Source organism: Rhinolophus hipposideros (assembly GCF_964194185.1).
Source record: "Rhinolophus hipposideros genome assembly, chromosome: 20".
Taxonomy (NCBI): Eukaryota; Metazoa; Chordata; class Mammalia; order Chiroptera; family Rhinolophidae; genus Rhinolophus; species Rhinolophus hipposideros.
The window spans coordinates 1,994,931-2,018,187 of NC_138066.1; the positions used below are offsets into that span (position 1 = coordinate 1,994,931).

The 23,257-nt window shown below is 55.5% G+C and overlaps 2 protein-coding genes across 15 annotated transcripts in view; one reads left to right on the forward strand and one right to left on the reverse strand.

Moving 5' to 3' along the window:
• EPN2 (epsin 2) overlaps nucleotides 1-3,189 on the forward strand; it is a 77,028-nt gene extending 73,839 nt beyond the window's left edge. For all 3 annotated transcript variants that reach the window (XM_081027378.1, XM_081027379.1, XM_081027380.1), the window contains one exon: nucleotides 452-3,189. In XM_081027378.1, the coding sequence (XP_080883504.1) occupies nucleotides 452-750 (299 nt within the window). In that variant the 3' untranslated portion in view covers nucleotides 751-3,189. The remainder of the gene's footprint in view (nucleotides 1-451) is intronic.
• B9D1 (B9 domain containing 1) lies at nucleotides 1,723-23,097 on the reverse strand. 12 transcript variants are annotated; one of them, XR_013991845.1, is made up of 11 exons: nucleotides 22,875-23,097; nucleotides 21,207-21,275; nucleotides 18,772-18,883; nucleotides 14,117-14,213; nucleotides 12,506-12,568; nucleotides 8,762-8,829; nucleotides 7,776-8,429; nucleotides 6,979-7,124; nucleotides 5,652-5,896; nucleotides 4,988-5,232; nucleotides 1,723-3,696 (listed from the first exon to the last, which is right to left on the reverse strand). XR_013991845.1 is itself a non-coding variant. In XM_081027383.1 (7 exons), exons 1-7 carry the CDS (start codon nucleotides 22,935-22,937, stop codon nucleotides 5,862-5,864), a joined length of 507 nt encoding a protein of 168 aa, XP_080883509.1. In that variant the 5' UTR covers nucleotides 22,938-23,097; the 3' UTR covers nucleotides 5,652-5,861. The 12 variants fall into 12 exon arrangements, 3 of the variants coding, with proteins under 3 accessions (XP_080883509.1, XP_080883510.1, XP_080883508.1); XR_013991846.1 differs by lacking the exon at nucleotides 1,723-3,696 and having other exon boundaries at nucleotides 4,134-5,232; nucleotides 5,984-8,429; XR_013991848.1 differs by lacking the exons at nucleotides 1,723-3,696; nucleotides 4,988-5,232 and adding an exon at nucleotides 5,984-6,105 and having other exon boundaries at nucleotides 5,792-5,896; nucleotides 6,186-8,429.
• Between the last annotated feature and the right edge of the window lie 160 nt (nucleotides 23,098-23,257).

Here is a 23,257-nt window from a genome sequence, read left to right on the forward strand (position 1 = left end):
GCATGCAGCGTGGACACTGCCACTCAAGCCACACACTGCAGCTCCCACCTCCCCCTTTGCTCTCCTCTCTCCCAGGCACCCGTGTTCACAGAATGTGGGAGCACAGTCGGTTGTTGGCTGCCAAAGGAGTCCTGGGGTGCCAGCCCTGAGGAGGGGCGGGAGCCCCACGAGCCTGGCACGTTCCGGGCATTGCCTTGCTCAGGCTTTGTGACCCTGCGCACGTCACCTGGCTTTTCCGAGTCACAGCCTTAGTCTCATCCACCACACAGTGGAGATCTGAGTCAGCAGACGTGTCCGGCGCGTGCTGGTTGGCGCTGCCGTGGGCTGTGGCACAGCGGGGGTCAGGATGCGCGAGTCCCGGGGGGCCACGCCCCTGGTGGCTGTGGTCTGCCAGCCTGGGACGTGGGGTGGAGGTGGTGGTGACCCCACGGCCCTCCTGCTCTCTCCGCAGGTGCAGCCGCGGCCTCGGCCCCTGTGAACCCCTTCCAGGTGAACCAGCCCCAGCCACTGACACTGAACCAGCTACGGGGGAGCCCAGTGCTGGGGGCCAGCACGTCCTGCGGGCCTGGCCCGGGTGCGGAGCCCATGGCGATGGCCTCCGTGACCTCCACAGCCGCGCACGCCGCTCTGGGGGCCAGCAGTGCCTCCCTGACCCCACTGGGCCCCGCCACAATGAGTGTGGTGGGCAGCGTGGCCATGCCTCCACCGGCAGCTCAGGCCACCGGCGCCACCAACCCCTTCCTCCTCTAGTGCCTGGGCCTGCGGGGGACCCTGAGCGTGCGCCCGAGGATGCCGAGCAGGGACGCTCGTCGGTGCAATGGTGTCTGAGAGCCGGGGTGGGCATTAGCGCTTTCCAGTTCCGACTTCCTGAGCAGGAGTTGTCTGCCCAGCCCAGCCCTCAGACTGGAGCCGGGCCGCCTTGCTGCCACCGCACACCCAGCACGTGGCTCTCCGAGCCTTCCGGCCGCCCGGCCGCCCGCCTGTCCCCAGCCTGTAGCTCCGTGTCTCGAGGGAGCACCCGCCCCGGCCTGGCCGCCTCCTCCCAAGGGCAGGGTCCTGGCCTCTGTGGGAGCAGCCGGTTCTCAGGGGCCTTGGACGAGGAGGCGGAACCCTCAGTGTTGCCCTTGCCCCAAGCCTCAGCCTGAGCTGGGGTCACTGCCTCGCCCAGGACTTGGCGTGCCTGCCTCGTCGCTTCCTTTCATCCCCAGCCCTGGTGTCCCCCAAGCAGTCCCAGCTGTGGACAGAATGAAGTGCTGGCTCCATGACACTGACCTTCTGGGGAAGGAGTTGTGCATATTTTATTTTTCTTTGACTCGTGTATGAGTTCAAAGTGAACACTACCGCCGTGGAACAACTCTTGAATTAAATCCACTAGAGCAAGCTTTAAACTAATCTGAGCATAACCCTGCCACGTGGCTCTATGATTGTATACGTTTGCACATATTTTGTTTAGTACAGTTTCATATTTGAGTTTGCAGAATTATCTAATAGTCTTTTTTTGGCTAATATTTTTATAACGTGGTTCTTATTTAACTGTCTAGTTTTGATAGAATTTACCAGGTCTGGATGAATTAAGATATTGGCACATGTCATGTTAGTAGTTTAAATTCTCTTATTTATGGTTTTAACTCTGTAAGAAAATTTAAATAAGAATAGACAAAAAAATGCCTTATGGAAAAACCGAAGCAAATTCTTTATAGAAAAAATATGGGAATTTGATTACACATAAATGATGTTTATTTAAAAAAAACACAACAGGAACAAAAAAAAAAAACCCTAGCCTTCAGTTGCCTTTTCCTTTCTTTAACTCCCTTTTTTGGTGAATTACCAAACTGATCAACTTTTAGCCTTTTTGGCTAGAACCTAAGAGAGAGGCTATTTTTTCTTACTGATAACACCAACCTCAAGAAAGTTGAAGAAAAAAATCTAATGTATGAATGCGTCCCACCAGTTTTTATCAGCTAATTCCTTTTTGCAACTGAAGGCATGCACGGAGTAACCAGGACTTCTGTTTACGATGGAATCTGAAATGGAAGAGACACCTTAGACCTAGTGTGTCTGTAATCTCCTCTGTCTTAATCCACGCTCAGGGTAAAGCTGGGGACAGCGTGGATATGGCAGTTGTCTTGGGGGCCATGGCACGTCTGTGCCCCTGGAGCCTGGGGCTCTCCTGGCTGAGAAGGGGGAGGGACCAGGGCTGGCCCTGGCCCGCCCTCCTGCTAACTCCAGACACACACAGCAGACACAAAAATCTTCTCTTACTTTGGAGAGAAAGAGAAAAATTCTCACAGGGAACAGATTTTAACAAACATGCACTAATATTACCTTCCTCCCCCCACCTCCTGCTTTCCTCCCCTCCCACTATAAAGAAAGTATTAGGTCGCTAATCAAAGACCAGAAAAGACTAGCTTCTCCCTAGGGAAGGGACATTTCCCCTGAACCTTGTGTCCAGTCAGCTCGCCTCTCGTTTCACCGTGGACTTCTCAATTCTCACCCCAAGAGCAGCTGACCCCCGAGAAGTCCCTGGGCGGAGCGGGGGACAGGGCCCCTCTCTGGTTCTAGGAGGAGAACTGCCCCTTAGCACTGGGCACAGGAGAGAGAGAAAATGCCAGGAGGCATGCCGCCCAGGCCCTTCTCCTTTTCCTACTTCACAGTGCTTGCCCGGAGTCATCCTCTGGCCCCAGGAGCCACCTGCCTCTGCCAGAGCCGAGACCTGGGGCAGCACTGGGCTCCGAAGGCTGCGGCCCACCTCTCCCGGCCTGGGGGCCAGTGGTGCTTGCCCAGGGAGGTGCTTTCACTCAGCCCATGTGGCCCGGCCACCTCCTGGTCGGACCAAACTCGACTTCTTGGGTCAGTGATTCTTTTGTAACAGTCTTTCCTGCCATGACTTTGCGGCCGCAATGTGACAGCCATAGGGCCACAGAGGCTCAAGAAGACCCCCGGCCCACTCCCCAGCACAGGCCCGTCCCCAGGTGCCTCATCCCTGTTGCCCGCTGCACTGATCATAAAGCCACCGGCCACTGCCACGCGCGTTGTACACATGCCACCGTGCTCCCTCCTATGGGCGCTGTGGTAGGGGGTGTCACCCACCCATTTTCTCAGTCCCAGGGGCCGGTGGCTGGTTTTGAACTTGTGTTGACTATTGATACTTATTTACTGTGTAAATATAATTTATCATTTGTATCATGATGCGGTCTCTGGCTGTGTCCTTCCCCACCCTGTCTTTCAGTCCCACGACACGAGAGGGGTGGGCCAGCAAGGGAGCTGCGTCCTGCCTGGAACCCAGCTTGGCCTGTGGTCGACGAGGCCACTGGCTTGGTCCTGGAGCCTGAGTGAGCCTCTGAATGTCAGGGAAGGACGGGCCGGGGACAGCCTTCACGGTGCCGTGCCCGCTGGGCGCAGGGCGTGGGGGTGCTGGCCGCAGCCCCGTGCCCCTTGCTGTGTCGCTGGTGGGTGCATGTCCCCACCTGTGTGCTTTGGGCTTACCCCAGCCACAGACGTGCTTTGCGTGAGGTGTGCGGGCTGCTGAGTGCTGCTTCCTGTCCTGGGTCCGTGCCCCCAGGAGAGCTGCTCCTTGGGAAGCTCCCTGGCCGTCCTGCATATTGTCAGCGTAGTGATTGTCACAGCCGCTGCTCCTTGGGTGGCTCGTGCATCTTTACTGTGGCGACATCTGACGGGTCCGCGTCCCCTCGGAACCTGTGATCAGGGAGTGTAGATCACAGCTGAAGGACAGCAGAAGTTCCTTTGCAGGCAGAGGTGGGAACGCTGTTCTGACTAGGAGCAGGTACAACAAAGGCAGAGGGAGACGGGAGGCAGGCCTGCAGCTTGTCCTGTGAGGCCCGAGCGCCAGCCGCTACTCGGGGGCTGCCCCGCCGCCCATCTTTCTGTGCTGAACTCCTGGCCTCCTGGTGCCCACTCAGGGATCAGGGCTTAGCGCGGGCTGGGGAGGGTTTGCCAGAGACTGGAGCAGCCAGGGGCCTCCTTTCAGGTCAGGTGGGGTGTGTATTAGGGTGATGTAGGGTATTTATACTGGTCAGGCAGCTCTCCAAGCAGTGACCGGGGTCCCCAGCTGCTTTAATCTTGTGACACTGCCACGTTCAACACAGAGCTTTGTAAGTTGCTGTGAAAGGGAACAAGTGAGCAGAGTAGTTAGTGTGTGAGATTTCTTAGGGGCCAGGCCTGGAAGGGCATGACTTCCACCCTCGTCCCAGTGCCAGAACTCGTCCCGTAGCTCCAGCTAGGTGCCCAGGGGAATGAGGATGGCAGGCTTCCTTTGTGCCCAGGGGGACGGGAAGTGGGTTTGCTTAACACATGGCCAGTCTCTGTCACAGCTGCCCTGAAGTCACCAAATACTGATTTCACTCTCTTCCCCACACACAGACCATATACCCAAGCCCCACGGGACACATCCATGGAGTCCCATTCAGTCATCTATAGAATCATAGGAGATAGTAAATGATGGTTAAGCTACAAAGTCTTGGGGTAGTTTCTTACAGAGCAATAGGTAATGAGCGCGCACACACACACACAATTCTCTGGAGAAGCCTGCTTTATTTCCTTGCTGCCCTATCTCCATGCTTCTTTCACCTTAATGGTAGCTCCTGTGAGGCCATCTGGAATCATGGCGGGAAGGCCACCCTTTTCATCTGATACTTACCAAAAGGCTGAGCTGCCTGTCAAAATGAGATGTTTTAATGGTCCTTTATGGCTCAAACCATTCTTCAATCATATCCCTTTCCATATGAGTTTTAGAAAGTTTCTTTTTCCAGCCTTTAGATGCCCAGTATTTTTGGATTCTCCATTTCCTGTCCCTTCTGCTTGCAGACTGGCCAGTTCTTTCCTAAACTCATCTCTTGACTGCGATAGCGTTCCACATGGCAGCCAACGGTAGATGACAGACCCCACCCCTCCCAGCAGCTGTCCCTGTTCCCTGGAGCTGATGGCTCGGCGGGCACGAGGCTTCCCCAGGTTAGCACAAGTGTCTCACCTGCAGCTCACGTCACGGCTGTCTTGCTGTCCAGCCTTTTATCTGTATTCTTCCTGCCTGCCACCCAGCCGCTCAGCCAACGCACAAACACTTCTGATACCAACTTCCACATCAGAACAGACTGGGTTCCACAGGCACCAACCCCAGCTCTGGCTGAACGTAGGAAGTCTCTCACAAAATGCCCAATGGGGATGTTCCTAGAATGTCCCTTACGATGGGCGGTCTGCGCCACCTGGCCTCCTGTGCTGTGGGGAAGGCAGAGCAAGAAGGATCATGTTTCAACCCACATTTCCTTAAGCAGCTAGTCACATGGACCCACTGAGATACAGGGGGGCGGGCAAATGCAGTCTTTCTGCAAGCCTGGGAGAAAAAGGAGGTGGCCTGTGACGCAGCTTTGTCACAGTGGAGGACAGAATGAACCAGGGAAGGGTGGGCTTGGGGGCTGTATGCCCTAACTGTTCTTCAAGGAGATGCTCATGGGGCCCCACCCTGCGGCCTGCTTCCCAGGAACAGCCGCCATCAACCTCCAAAGTTCCTGACTACCGAAATAAGACCCAGCCGGACCATCAGCTCCAATGCGTCTTTTGGAGCCAACATTCATATAAGACCCGGTCTTATTTTACTATAAGGCTGGGTATGTGATATAATTAATATAATAACATACCAGGTCTTATATGAATGTTTGCTCCAAAAGACGCATTCGAGCTGATGGTCCGGCTGGGTCTTATTTTCGGGGAGACACGGTATGTCCTGTTGCTCCGACGGGAAGAGGCAGAGGGAGCTGCCGAGGCGATGAAAGCGTTCTCGCACCGTCCTGGGGCTTGGCCATGCAGCATGAAAACTCAGGGTGCGGTACACGTAAGATTTATGCGTTTCACTGCATGTAAAGGTCCCGCAGAAGAAAACCACCTAAAAACAAACAAACTCTAGTGAAGGGTAGGCATGCGGAGCACGGAGGCGTGCTGACATCTGCGTTTCATGCTGAAATGCACTAACAGTAGCCGGCTTGAAGGCGCGGTAGAGTCGCTCAGATTGAAAACACGGGAGGTGGTAACGGGAGCGGCTGGTTGGCAGACTCCAGGTGGTAGACTCCAGGTGGTTGGCATGTGGGGTGTTCACTGTAAAATTATTTCAGATTTTCTCTGCTTGTTTTAACGAAGAATAGAAACTTAAACAAAGGTGCTGACAGACGGGGTACCTGCAACCTGAGACTTGTGTGTGGACTTCACAGGATGGGGGTTTCCGAGCTGTGACAGGGAAGAAGGCCGCTAGGCACGGGGAGGTGAGGAAGTGGGCAGAGAATTCAGCCGCTCGGGGAGCTGCGATAGAAGAGGCAGGAGAGAAGCATGTGGCGGGGATGTGGGAGGGGAGGGGTGTCCGTAATACAAGAGCACGCCGGGGGGCTGTGGGGTGGCGCCCAGGAGAAGGCAGAGGGCGTGGCATCACGTACACACGTCAGGTGGCCTCAGGTAGCACCTGGGTGTCTGGAGCAACTGTTGGTTGCGGCCAGATGTGGTGGGACCTTGGGCGCTCTGGTCATTTCCATTTCCTCATGAGCACTTCAGGTGAGGGGCACAGGGGACTGGAGGTTTGAGCGGAGGAAAGCTGTGAGTTTTCTGAGAACGTATGAGGGGGTTGAGTAAGGAAATAAGGGGGACTGCGTGGCAGCATTGGGGGAGACCTGGTCATGGGCTGCACACAGACCGGGCCCTGGGCCTCAGCAGATGGCGAGGTTTCCCCAGGGCCGAGCTTGACCAGACGTAGGAAAAGCAAGGGACTGGGCACAGGAGCTGACGGTGACTGTGGAGCAGGTGCATCAATGACTGCTGAGTTGTAAACTGGGCAGGAAGGAAAGGTAACGCCTGCCGGTTAGAAGGGGCCGGTCAGCGGCCGGGAGGAGCTGGATGGAATGAAGGACTGGTGGAGTGGGGACCGCAGCGAAGGAACTGCTCGCGGGGACGAGTGGTCTGGGGGAGGACGCTTGGACGCACATTTTGGAGATGCTGTTGTCATTGGTCACAAGAAACAGGCTCTGACCATGCGAGCTGGCGGCTGTTGAGGGGCACAGGTCACACGCATTGCAAGGGAGAAGGAAGCAGCCAGGTCGTGGGGCGGGTGGCGAGGTCGCCGCGAACAGCTAGGGGAGGAGACGAGGCAGTCAAGGGTCTGGTGGCCTTACAAGGTAGAGTGTGGTGCCCGGGCATCAGGGAGCTGGACGGGAAAGGAGGAAATGCTCGTGGGCGCCAGCTCTAGGCCCACGGCGATGGCATGTGGCAGCCACGGCTGCAGGGGAGAGTTTTATAAGGGCCAGAGGTCGAGGGAACTTTCCAGCCGGAGAGGGTTGGAATCCCGGATTTTGCTGACAACAGACCATGAGTTCCAGAGCGTGCAGTGAGTTGGGGGCAGGGGTTTCGGGGGGCACCCTGAGCAGCTAAACTTCTGGCGCTGAGAGAGCTGAGATAAACGGCAGAACAGGGTTAGCTCCTATGGTCTCAGAGCAACTTCCGGTTAGAGCTGGGGCCGTGTCGTGGCTGGGCTGACCAGGGGCCCAGGGCAGGTGCTTGGTGGCTTCCCTTAAGTCATGTGCAGGTTGGAGAGGAGAATGGGCAAGCTCTGTGTTCCATCCCGAGGGTTCACCTGAAGCTACAGGTGGGGGGACCTCACCTCTGCCCAACCCAGGGTGCGCGTGGGGAGAAGGTAAGAAGGCGGCCCCACCTTGGGCTGAGGCAGTGACCCCACCACAGCAGCGCCATGGGACTGAGTGCAGGGTGTTGGCCACAAGGCTCACCTTCCTCTCCCGCTCAGAGACTTGTTAGGAAGCTGGAATTCCCGCGGCTTCCCTGGGCTAGGGGGTTTTCAGCCCTGTCCCCTGGGCTGTGCAGGTTGGGGGCAAGCAGAGGGCTGGCTGGGGCCTCTCCATCCAGCTCCTGGCAACAGGATATTCTCTGTGAAGGGAGGCTGCCGGTCACGGAGCACGGCTGACGTGACAAGTGCTTCCATGCGCCAGGCGGTGCTGGCAGTAGCAGCGTGGAACAAGGGCAGGGCCTGGCCCAGCTCAGGGAAGGCTAGGGGCCCGGTGGTGGCCCGCTCCAACAGGGGCGGTGCTAAAGGGAGAGGAGGCAGCCCCAGGCCTGTGCTCTGTGAAAAGGCGACATTTTTATTTTATGAAAATACTCTCCCCACCCCCAAGTGTACTTCAGTCAAGCCGAGGAATCGGTGGGCAACTCCTGGCATGTGGGCAGCCACGTGGCCTGCACGGCTGTTCAGCGTCTTGCTGGATGGCGGAGCGGCCGGTACCTTCACCTGGGGAGGCCCTGGGGTGGGCTGGGCCCCGAGACAACCTGCGTATCCAGGGGTCCAGTGTCGTAGCCCAGTTTCCTCATGTCCTTGGTCACCACATTGAAGAGGAGAGTGACAAAGCCCTGGGAGCGGACACGGGTCACTGGGGACAGAAGGCATTGTCAGCTGGGCTGGGCAGAGCCAGAGCCTGGCTCCTCTGGGAATCTCTCAGTCTCAGTGTTCTCTCCTGTAAAATGGGGATGCTAGTGCCTGGCCCGTATCCCTCACTGCAGTGGGGACAGATGGACATGGCAAACCCTCCGTGTCATAGCAACCAGGCCCGTCCATGTCTGGGAGACGCTCCCACAGCACAGGTGTCTGCACGCCTGGCAGGCCCTGGCGCCCACCCCGTCTGTTTCCAGGGGCCCACCTAGTCCCTCCCAGGCTGCAACCTGCCTGTGGGATGGCAGGTAGGGTTGGGGAATCCAGCTTTACCTTCTCGGCCTTCACCCTGAGCCACCACCTTGGGGTCTGTGTACTCGGGCCGCCGTCCCATGAACCAGCTGGGAAGACAGGACAAGAGCAGGTGAGTGAGGTCTTGGCCTAGTGTCCGCCAGACAAACACGAGCCGTGGACTCTCTCCGGGCTTCAAAAACCAGCAGTCCTCCCCAGGGCCAGGCCCTGAGCAGCGGCTCCCACACCACGCCTTCGGCCAGTCGGAAAGGTGAGGCCTGGTGCCACGGCCCTGGCGCCCATGAGGGCTGGCGGGGTGTCCGCCAGACCTGCAGGACTCTGCAACCCCATTCCCATCAGTCATCCATGGGTTTGATTCTCTGGTGATGAAAGCGGAGGGAGACTCTGGGCTGGAGTCAGGATGGGGCTTGTCCTGAACCCAGGACAAATCCCAGAAAGGTGACAGCAGCTGAGGGGGGAGAGGGGTGGGCACCTGAGGCCGCTGTGACCCAGGAAGGAGGGCCCCATCTCAGAGTCCTGCAAAAGGAGGCCAGATCTGAGCTACCCACTGTCCTCATAACAGTGTGGCATCTAGCACAAGTCACTTCCCATGTGTGAACCCCAATATTCTCAACTGTAACGGGGATGGTCATGGTACCTACCCCGTGGGACTCGGAGGTGAAGGCACTGCCAACCGCCATGGGGAACCGAACCTCTCTGACCCCTTGCTCTGTGCTGAGAAGCCCCGTCCTCTAACCCGTCCTCTGGTGAGGGGTGCAGCACTCAGCAAGGGGCCCTGACATCCCGCAGACACTTGCCAAGGCCCGTAGGGGGCAGCCCAGCCGGACATGACCCCGCCTCCACTGTCCTGGAGCCTGTCCTCCTGGCTCCAGGCCCTACCCCTGAGCAGGGCAGCTCCTTCCAGCAGCCGCCTCGCCTCCTACACACCCACTGAGCCTGAAACAAACATGATACTCTACGCCCCGCTGGGTGGGTCAGGCAGACTCGGCGTCGTCCCAGAACCACCTCTCGGGCTACTCAGGGATCACCGGGGCAGTGCAGGCGCTGGGTGGCCTCGGGACCACCCAGGTAGAAGCAGCAAGGTGCATGAGCCGCAGAGATTCCTGCGCCGTGGCGCAGCCTGGCTTCTGCAGCTGGGAGCGCCACAAGCACCCTCCTGGAAGAGCAGCTGACCTGCAGGAGGTTGGGTGGGTCTCCCCCGGGCCCAGCCCACCCTGACGTGCCAGGCCCCCTTCGAGGAGGGCATCAGCACCCACCCGTTTGCTGGCCCCGGCTGCTGGACAAAACACCCAGTCTGTCCACAAGCTGCATGGAGACACAGTGAGGGGCTCCCGGACTCCCAGCCCCGAGGAAGGAGACAGGGAGGGCAGGGGGAGCCCAGGTTGCAGCCGGGGCTGGATGGGGAGTCACTGCCTATGCTCTACCTCATCTGAGGAGTGGGGCTTTAACAGCACACCCCTCCCAGGTTGCTGTGATGACTGAGGCAGGGGAGCAGCCCCCAGCAGCCTGCACACCCCAAGTGTGAGTACACACAGCGACCACAGCCGCTGCGTCTCTCTCCGAGGCCCGCGAGGGCTGTTTGCTTGTGGACCACGGCGGAAGCGGCAGACTATTCAGAGGCCAGTATTCCAGGCAAGGGCCCAAGGCAGGGAAGGACCCAGCAGGCAGGGAGCGGCGAGCAGGGGCGAGGGCCTGCGGTCAGTGGGGCCAGAGGACACGGGCCTGGAAGCCTTCTAGCTGGACTGAATCCTAAAGCAGGGACGGGCCTGAGGAGTTCCTCAAGCTGTTTTAGCAAAACCTGTTTTGTTGTTATGTGAAGACTAGACTTCAGGTGCTGCCGCGGGCTGAGTAACGTCCCCGAAGGCAGCAGGTCCTGGGTCCTGGGGCCGGTGGCTGACCTTATTTAGAAAATGTGATTAAGATGAAGAGGATGGCCCTGGGTTATCCAGGTGGGGCCTCCATGCTATCCCAAGTGTGGTTTGGCACACGCAGGGGAGGCCCTGAGACCACAGAGACAGAGATGGCGCGACGCGGGCCTGCGCCACGGCCAGCAGCAGGACCAGGCGGGGACGGGGTCTCCCTCAGAGCATGGGGAGGCGCGCAGCCCTATGACAGCCTTGTTACCACCCAGCTATGCTGACTTCGGGCTTTGGCCTTCAGAACCGTCAGAAAATAAGTTTCTATTGTTTTAAGCCATCAGTTTTGTGGTAATTTGGTACAGCAGCCACAGGAAACTAACACAGGCGAGAGTGGAAATGGGCAGGCCGGTTAGGCTGAGGAGAACAGGGGAGGCAGTGGGAGAGCAGAGAAGGACGCCTGGCATGGAGGGAGGGGCTGCAGTGACCCCAGGTCTCTGACCTGACGAGCAAAGGGGGCTCCCGGAGCCAGTTACACAGCGGCCTCCATGGACCCCTTGTCTGGGAAAAGTTTGTTGCTCAAACTGCCTTCACTAACAGACCTTTCCCCAGTGTCGGGAATCCAGGCACGTACGGCCGTACCCAGTGGAGAGCCCCTGCAAAGGGCACTGGCAAGGACGGCGACTGCTTTGCAAGCTGTAAGGTCTAATTTCTTCAGCAACAGAACCCTTTCCGCAGGGCCCTGTGGGGCCCCAACTCTGCCCTCAGCTGTGGCATGTTCAGCACAGATACCCCGGTCGGGGCGGCGTGTGGACTGCCAGCCCTTGACTTCCCCTGTGCCCACTGACGGGCACTGCCCCCGTCCCCGACAGCCCCGTGGGGTGGGTGTTGTCACCTCCAGCTTCCATCGGCCCAGGGCATCTGGCTGATAAACCCCTTCCTGTCAGGGTGGCCTCCAGCCGCCTCTAGAGCAGCGGGCACTCAGATTCTCCCCTCCCCGGGCCTCCGTGAGGCTTCCTTTGTTCAGGCCCAACACTGTCCCTATGCCCAGGTCACCCCGACATGGGTCAGGCCGGCAGGGGGCTGCTTGCCAGCTCCCCCTGGAACCTCCATTTTCCCCTTGTCCTGGCTGTGAACAGGGTGCAGGGCCCATTGCTGGCTGACCTGCTGGAGAGAAGCGGTGGCCTGGAGTGGAGCTGATGGCGGCTTCTGTCCCCAACCCCCAGTCAGCCAGCCAGGGCCCAACTGTACTGCTGACTCAGTGTCCGCTTTCATCTGGCCACACACTCCCTGTTAGCCGGTGTCCTGGTCCCCTTGCTCCCTGCTGGCTCCCACCACCCCACGTTCCCCCTTGCTCCCCACTTATAAGCCACGCCCACCTCCTGGCTGCTCCTAACAGGACAAGTTCACGCTCCTCCGGCCTTGCACGTGCTGTACCCTGTGCCTGGAATGTTCTTCTCCCAAATCGCCCATGCTGGTCCCTTACCTCGGCTCTACGCTGCTCAGATGTCATCTCCATGGCAGTTAGCAACTGACGGGCGTTACATACTATGATTCTTACTACTGTTTTAAGTTGTTTGGCTCTCACTGATGTACCTATCCTCTTATATCTTACCATTTTAACGTCATACAACGTCACGAGCATTTTCCCATCTGACGAGTGCTTCCTGCATTCTGTCTGACACACAGACTTCTAGGGCACGGAGTAAAAGAGCACAGCCTGACGCCCCTGGAACCCTGGGTGAAGGGAGCCCCGTGACCCCTCAGCAACCCACCTGTCCCCAAAGATGGCGCAGCTTGAAGGTCTGGCGAGGTTAGCTGGCACCAGGAGGGTGAATGTGACATCTCGCCCTCCTCTCCAACGACCCAGGTCAGAAGGAGGGGTTGGGGTGACGTGCAGAAAACTCACCTTGTAAACTTCTGCAGCGTAGATGCAGACTCGGGGACAAACATGGGAATGGTCCTTTTGTGCCTGAAACAAATGTTTTCACAGACAGATATGCTGCGTAACCGAAGTGACAGAAGTCCCCACGTCGCCAGCAAGCAGGGGCAGGCAAGCTCAGACCAGGTGGTGCCGTCAGAGGCCAAGCAGGCCAGCCGCCTGACCGAGCTGCCGCGCCTGGGCTGCGGCTACGCGCTGGGGGGCGTGGTGGACGCAGCAGACCAGGCCCATTGTCAGAGTCCTGTGAGACTTTTGTTTGTTTGACAGGGTCAGGAGGGTGCTGAGGGTTATGAACCTCACACCTGAGGTCCGGGCTCCCGGTGTGCTCCTCAGAGAGCCCGCGTCCTTCTCCACATGTCCAAATGCTCTGTCATCTTCAAGGCCCAGCGTGGCTGCCCTTCCTCCAGGAAGCCCACGACAAATCCCTGGCCCTCACCCCTGCTGCGGTCACCCATTCCAGTCCAGTCTCCCCTCAGAGCCTGGGGTCCTACCTACCCTCCCCTCACCCCACCTCCACCCTTCCTCCCCTCCCCACTCCCGCCCCTGGCATCTGGCATTTTCTTTCTTTCCTTTTTTTCCCCTTTCTTTCAACCCCCCATCCTCCAACTCCGGTTCAAGCCGTCGTTTCTCAGTCTAGGACCCAGTTCCCTGGCCCATGGGCCTTGAGCTCCCCCCAACCCTGGCTGAGGCAGACCGTGACCAGGGCGTCAGTCGGCCACTCACAGCAGCTCACGGCGGCTCCCAGCCACTCACACTGGCCACCGGCTGCTCCTGGCAGCACAGGGCAGCCCACGCCAACTTCCGGCTGCTCACAGCTCCAGGGAGAGCCGTTGTTCACAGTCTTAGCTGTAGAGGGCGCAGCTCACTGGCCCATGTGGGAATCGAACCAGTGACCTCGGTGTTAGCACGGCGCTCCAATCACCTGAGCCACTGGGCTGGCCCCGCATTTTCTGCTTCAACAATACTCAGAGCATTCAGCCCACTGCTGCTCCTGCTCCTCCCTCTGCCTTCTCTCAATGGATTCCCATCCTTTAAGGGCCAGCTGACCCAGGCCCTCCTCTGTGCCCCAGAACACCATGTCTGCACCCTGTCAACCATGCTTAACAAAGAGCTGCGTCTCTCCATCTGTGTCCACTATTCTGGGGGCTTTTGGGGGCAGGGCCCACAGAGTCAAAGATGTGTGTGACACGTCTGTGTCCTGATGCCAGCAGAGCCGGGCACAGAAGAGGCACTGGTGAGGACGTCTAGGGCATCAAGGGAGGGAAGAGGTGAAGGCAGGCGTGTCCAAACTCAGACCCTAACTGCCCAGGACTGCAGCGGACACCCCGCTCAGGATGCCCCCAAGTTCCCTGTGGGACCCCCTGGCGCTGGACTCCTTCCCACCCACCTGGTGTTTGGGTGGCAGTACAAACCTCATCCACTGGGTCTCCCACCCAAGCCAAGCTGCCCGGGCCCCTGGAGACCCCAGCACAGTCCTGGCCTAGAGGTGAAGTGTCTTTTCCTAGAGGAAAAGCCCTGCTGAGGATGCCCAGGCCCCATGCCAGCGTGGCCCCGGGAGCAGGTCAGTCAGCACCTTACCTGCCAGGTGAGAAAGGCACATGCACGGCCCCGTAGCCTCGGACCACATCATTGCCAAACACGTCCGGTCCATACACACTGAGCACAATCTGTGGCCCTGGGGAAGGACAGGCAGGAGTCAGCATGTGGGAAACTCAGGGCAGGGAATGGAGGCGGGGGCTCAAAGCCCTAGGGGTAGGGGCTTGACAGAGGACAGGTGGGGACATCGGACCCCCTCTGTACCGAGGGCTTCCGCCCAGAGTCCAGGGAGCTGGGGGAGGAGGAAGTGGGGGAGAGCCAGAACCTGCTGGCCAGGCCCTGTGCTCGGCCTGGATGTCTGGCAGTCCCAGAGCCAGGGTGCTGCACCAATTGTGTCACTGGACAAACCCAGGCAGCACCTCCACAGGCTCTCATCAAGGGACAGGACCCAGCTGGCAGCTGCGCCAAGGGCCTGCTCTGGGAGCTTCCTTTCTGATGGAAGCAGTCAGACTCAAGTGCCTAACACGTGGCTCTCGGGCCACAGGGCTGCTTTGGGGTGTCTGTGGGAGAAGGCAAAGGCCTTCCAGGCACCTTCCTTTAAGCTAGTAACAATGGCACCTGTTCCCTGCTCCCATCCAGGCACCTCAGTACACTTGTCACCTGGCCCAGGTGACGCATGAAGCGGTAAGGTCCCGGCAGGGCTGCAGCCACGAGCACTGGCCTCACCTCTCTGCGCCTCAGTTTCTCCATCTCTAAGTCCCTTGGAATAGGGCCTGACACAGAGTAAGTGCTCAGTAAGTGTTAGGGAGAGGTACGTACCTTCCCTGTCGCCATCCCTCCAAAGGTAACCACTACTCTGGATTTTATGAAACCACTTGTTTTAAGGTTTCACTGCTAAAGAATGCATCCCAAACAAATGGGTACTTTGGTTCTACCCATTTTTTGAACTTTATATAAATGGAATCACACAGTACATGTATTTTTGTATCCAGCTACTCTAATTCAACGTTTGTGAGAGTCCTTCAAATCGTTTCACATACAGGGTTTGCCCGTTTCAGTGCTGGACATCAGACCTGTGGAGAGGCCACAGGAACATGGCTGGTGGACACCTGCACTGTTTCTCCTTTGGGGCTTTCACAGGTGGGGAGGCCGGGGGCACGTTGCTGCTCTTGTACAAGCTCTTGCCACACAGGTGCCCAGGTCTGTTGAGCACACATCCAAGGAGGGAACTGCCCCAGGCACACACACGCTCAGCTTCAAAGGCAATGCCACGCTGTGTTCCAAAGGGGCGGCAGCCACCTGGCTGCCCGTGTTACCTGAGTCCTCACCAAAGCTCGCTGTCCCGGTCTAACCTCAGTTATGCTGGGGACTAGGGCGGCTCACTTTAGGTTTCATTTGCGCTTTCCTTGATTATAATTGTTCTTACTATTATAAAATCAGGTTGAGACCTTGTCCTGTTTCTTGGTCACTTTGAGGTCCTCTCTTTTGAAGTGGTTGCTCAAGTCTCTTGACCCTTTTTCTACAGGATGGTCTCTTTCTCATGGATTTGTAGTGTGTGTGAATTTTGTGGCTTGTCTTTTCACTCTTAGTATCTTCTGATAAATAGCCCTTAATTTTAACATAGTCAAATCTGTGAATCTTCACCTTTAAGAAGTCTTCCCTTATGCTGCTATGGCTCTAGTCTCCCGTGCAGTCCTCCTGAAACTTTATCAGTTGCTTTTAGACACCCATTTGGAACGGACTTGTGTGTGGTCGACACGAAGCACTCTGATAGTGCTCCCTTGTGCATCTCCGATTGTCCCAGCACCATTTATCAAAAAGGCCTTATATTTTATATATTTTATATTATATTTTATAATATCAAAAGAACTTATATTTTGATATTATAAGAATTTATTTTTAAAATACCATTTTCTATTTACCTTTTATACATAATACATAAATATTCTATTTACTCTTATACAGAAAGCAACTGATTTTTATATATGAATCTTATATCCAGCGCTCATGCCAATGTATTAATTCTAATACTTTATCTGTAGGTAATTTTGGAAAATGCTACATAATCATGTCACCTATGAACAATGAGTTTTGTTCTTCCTTTCTAATTTTTATACATTTATGTGTACAATGTTGGTGGTGATAACAAGCATCCTGATCTCAGAGGGAAATCTTCTGACAGTTCAATAAAAGAAAATGGTTTGCTCTAAGTGTTTTGTAGATAGACTTTATCAAATAAAGGAAGTTTCCTTCTAGTCCTAGTTTGCTAAGTATTTGTCATGAATGGATGTTGATTTTTTAAAAAAGAATTTGCTAAAACATAGCTAACATACAAGATTATACAATTAAGTTCGCGAACTTGTTGCAACGATGTTGTGAATCTTTTTTGATATCAGAGGGATTATTTATGATGAATTTGTACCAGCTGGACAAACAGTTAACCAAGTTTACGATTTGGAAGTGCTGAAAAGGCTGCGTGAAAAAGTTAGACGACCTGAACTTTTCGCCCACAATGCATGGCTCTTGCATCACGACAATGCACCAGCTCACACGTCCTGTCTCTGAGGGAGTTTTTAGCCAGGAAACAAATAACTGTATTGGAACACCTTCCCTACTCACCTGATCTGGCCCCCAATGACTTCTTTCTTTACCCGAAGATAAAGGAAATATTGAAATAAAGACATTTGGATGATATTCAGGACATCAAGGGTAATATGATGACAGCTCTGATGGCCATTCTAGAAAAAGAGTTCCAAAATGGCTTTGAAGGGTGGACGTTGGTGCATAGCTTCCCAAGGGGAGTACTTCGAAGGTGACTGTAGTGATATTTAGCAATGAGGCATGTAGCACTTTTTTAAGGATGAGTTCTCAAACTTAATTGTCAGACATCGTATTAGTTTCAGGAGTACATCACAGTTATTCAACATTTATATACCTGAAGAAGTGTAGATAAGTCCAGCAACCGTCTGATATGGTTAGACAGCTATATAATTTATGAAGTGATCCCCCTGATTAGTGCAGTACCCTCCTGGCACTACACAGTTATTACTATATTAATACATATTACATACATACATACTACATTCATACATACATATTAACTATATTCCCTGTTTTACTTTACATCCCCATGACTATTTTGTAACTATCATTTTGTATTTTTAAATCCCTTCACCTTTTCACCCTGTCCCCAACCCCTCCCATCTGTTGTTCCAATAAATCTAGTACCCATCTGACACCATGCATAGTTATATTATTATTGACAATATTCCTTATGAATATTATGAATATTCCTTATGAGTAGTCATGGGGAATTTCTGAAATAAACACTACTTGCTCATGATGTATTACCATTTTTTTTGCGTCCTCCTTGATTCAGTTTGCAAATATTTTGGGAGTTCTGCAGTCACGTTCAGGCTCTGGGATGGTCAGGAGCCGCGCTGCAATCTCTACTTGTCCCGCACTCCCATGGCATAGCTCCTTGAGGTCTGAGCCCAAGTTGCGAGGATTTACCCGAGGGCCTCCACCAACCCCTCCCAGAGTTCTGAACACCAACTCTCGTGCTGAACCCAGAGAGGCTAACAAAGGTCCTGATCCTCGTCTCAGCCACCTGTTGAATTGGTTTTTCTGGATTGTTTTTTTCCCTGGATCCTGGCCTGCTAAATGACTACTTTGCTAGTTCTCTGATACCCTCAAGTAGTTGTTTTTGTTTTAACCTTTTAATATTTTATTTGCCTCTCCTAGACGTCCTCAGCAGAAGGAAGTTGGTTATTATCTAGTGGCCCATTCCAGGAGGCCTGTGGAAGGTTCTTACTCGTGGAGGATGACAGTAGCATGGCAGTCCCTGCCCAGGAAGACAGCCAGATCACGCCTGCTCCAGACTCTGTGCCCCCAGGAAGCCTAGGCCTGACCATGTGCAGCAGAAAGGCCAGGACTGTGAAATCAGATGATCCTGAAATCAACTCCATGCTCAGCTACTAGGTGTAAAGCTGAAGGCAAGTGATGCCTTTTTTTTTTTCAGTCTTAGTTTCCTAATATGGAAAGAAATGGAAAGACATCTCCACCGGACAGGATTAAGGAGCTTGGACAAGCCCACATAGGAAGAGTATTCATAGCCCCTATGGAGGTAATCCCAGGTGTTGCATACAGTAGGTGCTTATTAAGTGCGTGTGAAGAATAACTACCAGACATGGTAGAAAGTAAATACTGCAAGCAAGGAAAGCTTTGGGAAGGAGGTCAGAGGTAGGATGTGGGACGGGCGTCCTGGGCGGGGAATGGCATGAGCCGCTGTTCAGAGGAGGGATGGGTGTGAAGGACTTGCACAGGAGGAACAGGTGGTTGGGGGTTGGCACAACAGGTGATGAAAAGTTGAGACATCAGGACCAGCTCTCCAGATCTGCAGCCCTGGACACCAGGCTCTGCCCTTCACAGGCACGGGGCTGTCCAAGGCTTCAGGCCGGGGCTCACCTGATCCACTCTTGATTCCCAAAAGGTTAACTGCACAGCATGGAGATGAACTGGGGTAGGAGAAGCAGTGGAGGGACATGGCCCGGTGGTGAGAGCCCACTACAAGGCTGGTGCAGGGGCCCAGGTGATGGGCAATGAAGATGTGAGTGCAGCCGGTGCTGGGCAGGACGAGGCTGAGACCGACCTGGGGTGCCTGCTCCCCCCATCCCTGTAGGGGCCCACAGACTCACAGCCATAAGGGTTGGTGCTTTTAAAGGTGACATCAATGGGGAAGTTCCACACCAGCGCTTGCCGCACATCTTGGCTCTTGGATGTGATCTGTGAGATCCCCTCCTCCAGACCCTGTGAGGACAATGACACAGACAGCTCGTGTCCAAACTCCAGGGTGCCATGCTTTCCCCTTACCTGGGCATGCAGTTAAGAGGACCGTTTCCTTCACTACCTTCTCCAAAACAAAGGGAACTAAGAGATACCGGAGCAGCTCTTGGGTCTTTTAATGTTTTCCTTCATTAGAGATTGGCACCTTCAAGAGCCAACCTCTACCTGTTTCTGAGGCCTCGTCTCCTCTCGCCTCACTGAAGGAAACGGCGCCCACAGGTTCTTACTCTCTCCTCTAGCACCAGTTTTTTCGATCCTTGCTATCGGCATCTATGTGTATGTTATTTTCTCTACTACAACATTCTATCTCTGGGCTCTACTTCTTCCTGCCCCCATCAACCCATGCTTGCTCCCCTTTAGAGCAAAGCTCCTTGAAAGAGCTGTCAATACTCACCGGCTCCAGTTCCTTCTTCTTCCATGAACCCACTCCAAGCTAATTACTGGCCCCCACTCTACCAAAGCATTTCTGTATATAACACCAGTGACCTCGGCATTGCTATGTCTATGGTCACTTCTCCAGCCTCATTTTCCTTGGCCCACCAGCAGCATCTCCCACAGCTGACCACTTCCTGACATCCCTCCTCCGCCTGGTTTCTGGGGGACCTCACATCTTTGGGTCTTTCCTCCTCCCAGTGGCTCCCACTCTGTAGCTCTTGCACATTCTCCTTCACGCAGAAGCACCTGAAGCTGTCTTTGGATGCTTTGCTATCTGCACTTGGGATCTCATCAGTCTCCGGGCTTTCAATGTGGTCTGTGTTGACAATTCCCAAACTTGTATCTCCAGCCTGTTCCCCACTTCTGAACTCCAGAGCAGCACTGCCAACTCCGTGTCTTCACGTGGCTATCTAGTAGGAACCTCGACCTTAACATATGCCAGGCCAAGCTCTGGGGAGTTCGCCCAAATCTGCTCTATCCACAATCTTCTCACTAAATAGCAACTCTACTCCCAAGTGCTCAGGCTAAAAAGCCTGGCATTAAATTCTTACCTCCACTTTCTCTCAGTCCCCACATTTGTCCAACAGGAAAATCTACTGGCTCCATCTCCAAAATATACTTGAAATTCAGCCAGCTCTCACCAACCTACTGCTGTCCCTTGTCCCATCTGTTTAATGTAACAGTCGATGGCTCCCTGCTTTGATCCTGCTCCCCCACAGTCTACTCTGAATAAAGAAGCCAGAGGGATCTTTTAAAAACACAAGTCAGATTACCTCTTCTCTCTGTTCAAAACTCTCTGAGGGAGTGCCATCCCGCCCCCAGTAAAGGTCATGACCCTGACTCTGACCTACCACACCGTCTGAGACCTGCCTGTCTGTGACCTCCCTGCTTTATCCCCAACTACTCTCCTTGCTCACTCTGGACACCGGCCACTCTGGCCTCCTGGCTATTCCTCAGACGTGCCAGGCACACTCCTGCCTCAGGGCCCTTGCACTCTCTGCTCCTTCTACCTGACAAATTCTTTCCCCAGATTTCCACATGGCTTATTCCGTCCTTTCCTTCAGGTCTTTACTCAAAAGCTACCTTCTCAGCAAGGCCTTACCTGACCACCTATCTACCCATCACACCTTCCCTTCCTGACTACTTCCTCCTCAGCACTTACTACTAGCTAACATACTGGAATGTGTCTGTCTTCCCCCAACAAGAATGTGCACTCCAGGAAGATAGAGACTTTTGTCTGACTTTGTTCCCCACTGTATCCCCAGCACCCAGAAGACTTTTAATAATTATTCAGTCAAATGGGTGTACAGAAAATAAGAACCGTCATCTCAGTGGCACAGATGAGGAAACAGAGAGGTTAAATGAGTTGGGTTTCCGTTTCCTCAACTGCTGTGAGGATTAAATAAGAGCTCTGCAAACCATAAAATGTGATGCAGCCGAAGTTGTCCCCACAGTCCTGCTCCTGGTGGAGACAGAGTGTTCCTTGGGACGTCTGAAAAGGAGAGCTCCTGCGTCCTCCCCACAAGCTGAGGAGAAGCCAAACAATGAATGGACTGGCAGTGTCTATTAGCTCCGCCGCTTCCAGGATGGCTGTCTGGGGCCTGCCTGCACGACCCATGCATTCCTGATTGCTGCCATGTGCAGGAGGGCCCGTGAGGGAGCACAGCCTCAGATCACAGATCAGTGAGCCCAGCAATGTTTGTGTCTTCCACTCCAGCTTTACCAGGAACCAACTCATGTATGGGTCCCCCCTGAACTGGGTTCTAAACTGGGAAGAGAAGGGGTACGACTGACATCTTCAGAAACCCCAACCGTCATGAAGGCTGTAAAGGAGGCCTACGGCCCAGCTTACCGCTGTGGGGGCCCAGTCGTGGCCATATACAAAGCAGTACTTGCAGTAGAGATCATCATACTCAGGGAACTGTGGAAACAAGCACACACAGGGTCTGTTTATGGGAACTTGTGGGAGGCCAACGTGTTAGCTAGGCAGGTGTACCCAATAATAATTCTGAACGTGAGACCCCTGGGCTGGGACCTAAGCGACAACCAGGGATGTGGACATGGAATTCAGCACTGGGGCTCGAGATGTGGGAGTTCCATGGTCCCGAACTCTACCGCCCCTGGGCCTCAGCTTAGCCTCCGCCTTTTGTCTGACATGCCCTTCCCATTCCTTCCTCTGGCAAACTCCTGCTCATCCTTCAAAACTTACCCTTCGGGGAGCCTGCCCTAACTTCCAGGCTGTCTTAAGGGTCACCTCCCAGCTCCTTCAATCCCTGGTGCTTCCTTCCAGCAAAGCACTTGCCTGTGTTTATTCCTGTCAACCCCATTGGACTGTGAGCAAGGAACAAGTCTGATGCCTTTCTGTGTCCCCAGCACCTGACACAGAGGTCTAAGGGAATGGTGCTGAAGTGAAAGGTCTGACAATCCAGGGTGCTATCAGGACACCCAGCGTAGGCCTGAAGAATGGGAGGGGCCCAGAGCTCTGAGAGGGGGAGGCAGAGTGGGAGTGGGCCGGGTGCTGAGAATGCACACATCTGACCCAGTGCAGCTGAGAGCCCCAATTGAGACAGAATAGGGGACGATGGTCTGGGGCATTAGGCCAAGGAGCAGGTGGACAGGGTGGGAATACTGAGGAGCATCCCTGACGAAACGGGAAGGCAGCAAGGCACCTACCTAACAGGCCCTGGCAGAACTGTATCTAAACCATCTGCATTAATCCTCACAATAATAAAATAACAAACAGCCTGGAAGGGCAGTGTAGCAAACAAAGCTTTGGCGTCAGAAAGACCTGGATTCAAGTTTCCAGCTTTGCCACTTCATTTGGGCAAGTTTTCCCATCTGTAAAATGGGGAAGTAAAATGAAGTAAGATCTACTTCACAGGGTTGTGAGCACTGAATGAGCAATGCTGAGCTTCGAGTATGGCACACAATGAACACGTACTTAGTAAACTTTATACGCCACACAAACACACACACAAATGGTTCTCGTAAAATGTAGGAGGATGGATAAAGGCGAGCAGCATCCGTAGCGTCTGACAGGCACACCCTCCCTGGGTCATTCCAGGCCACCACCATCGTTGGATTAATTAACCTAATCATCTCCATTCCAACCCAAGTTCAAGGACCTGAGGGTTCCGAGTGCGGGGCACGCGGGGCACCCGCCGCGCGCGGGAGCTGCGTTACGAGAGGACCAGGCCCAGCGTGCTGGCCGCGGCCCCGCTCCTGCGCTGAAACCCGCGTGGGCCCGCTGCGACTCACAGGACGCGCACGCAGGCCCCACGCGCACGCAGGCCCCACGCAGGCCGGGCCGAGCGCGAGCGCCCCCGCGCCCGTGTCTGCGCCCCTGCATCGGGGTGCAGGGCTCCCAGCAACCTCGCGCCGAGACGCCCACGTGCTGGCTCCCTCCCCCGCAGAAGAGGAACGACAAGCCTCTTCGGGGCTACACAGCGGCCCAGGAGGTTGCGGACCGGGGCCCCGGGGAGCGTGGGGGCCGGGCCGCGGCGGGTCCACGGCCGCTCACCTGGGCGCTCTCCACCTGCCCGGTCACCATGAGTAGGAAGACGCTGGGGCCCGCGGCCGCCATGGCAGGGGGCGCACGGAGACCCCCCAGGGGCCGCGCGCGATTGCTCGGAGGCGCCGCGGTTGCCCTGGAAACGGATGGCGTGGCGCGCGGAACTGCTCCTTGAAAGCCCGACCGTCGCGACGGCCAGCGGTGCGCAGGCGCAGTCAGCGGCCCCCCCTTCTCCGGGAATGCTGGGAGAGTCCACGCGGGGCGGGGGCGGGAGTGGGGGCCGGGATGCGGAAGCCCGCCCGCCGCCCGGTCCCGTGACCCCCGCAGCCCGGCCCCGCCCGAGCGTGGGGCGCGCCCCTGACTCGGGCCCTCGGAAGCGCTCGGCCGGGGGG

Coding starts and splice junctions, on each gene's coding strand:
- B9D1 (XM_081027384.1), bottom strand. CDS start 22,937: ATGGCGGCCGCGGGCCCCAGCGTCTTCCTACTCATGGTGACCGGGCAG. Junction 21,276..22,874: donor GGCAGGTGGAGAGCGCCCAG/GTGAGCGGCCGT, acceptor TTGTTTCCACAG/TTCCCTGAGTATGATGATCT. Junction 8,430..8,761: donor TCAGGGTGAAGGCCGAGAAG/GTAAAGCTGGAT, acceptor TTCTGTCCCCAG/TGACCCGTGTCCGCTCCCAG.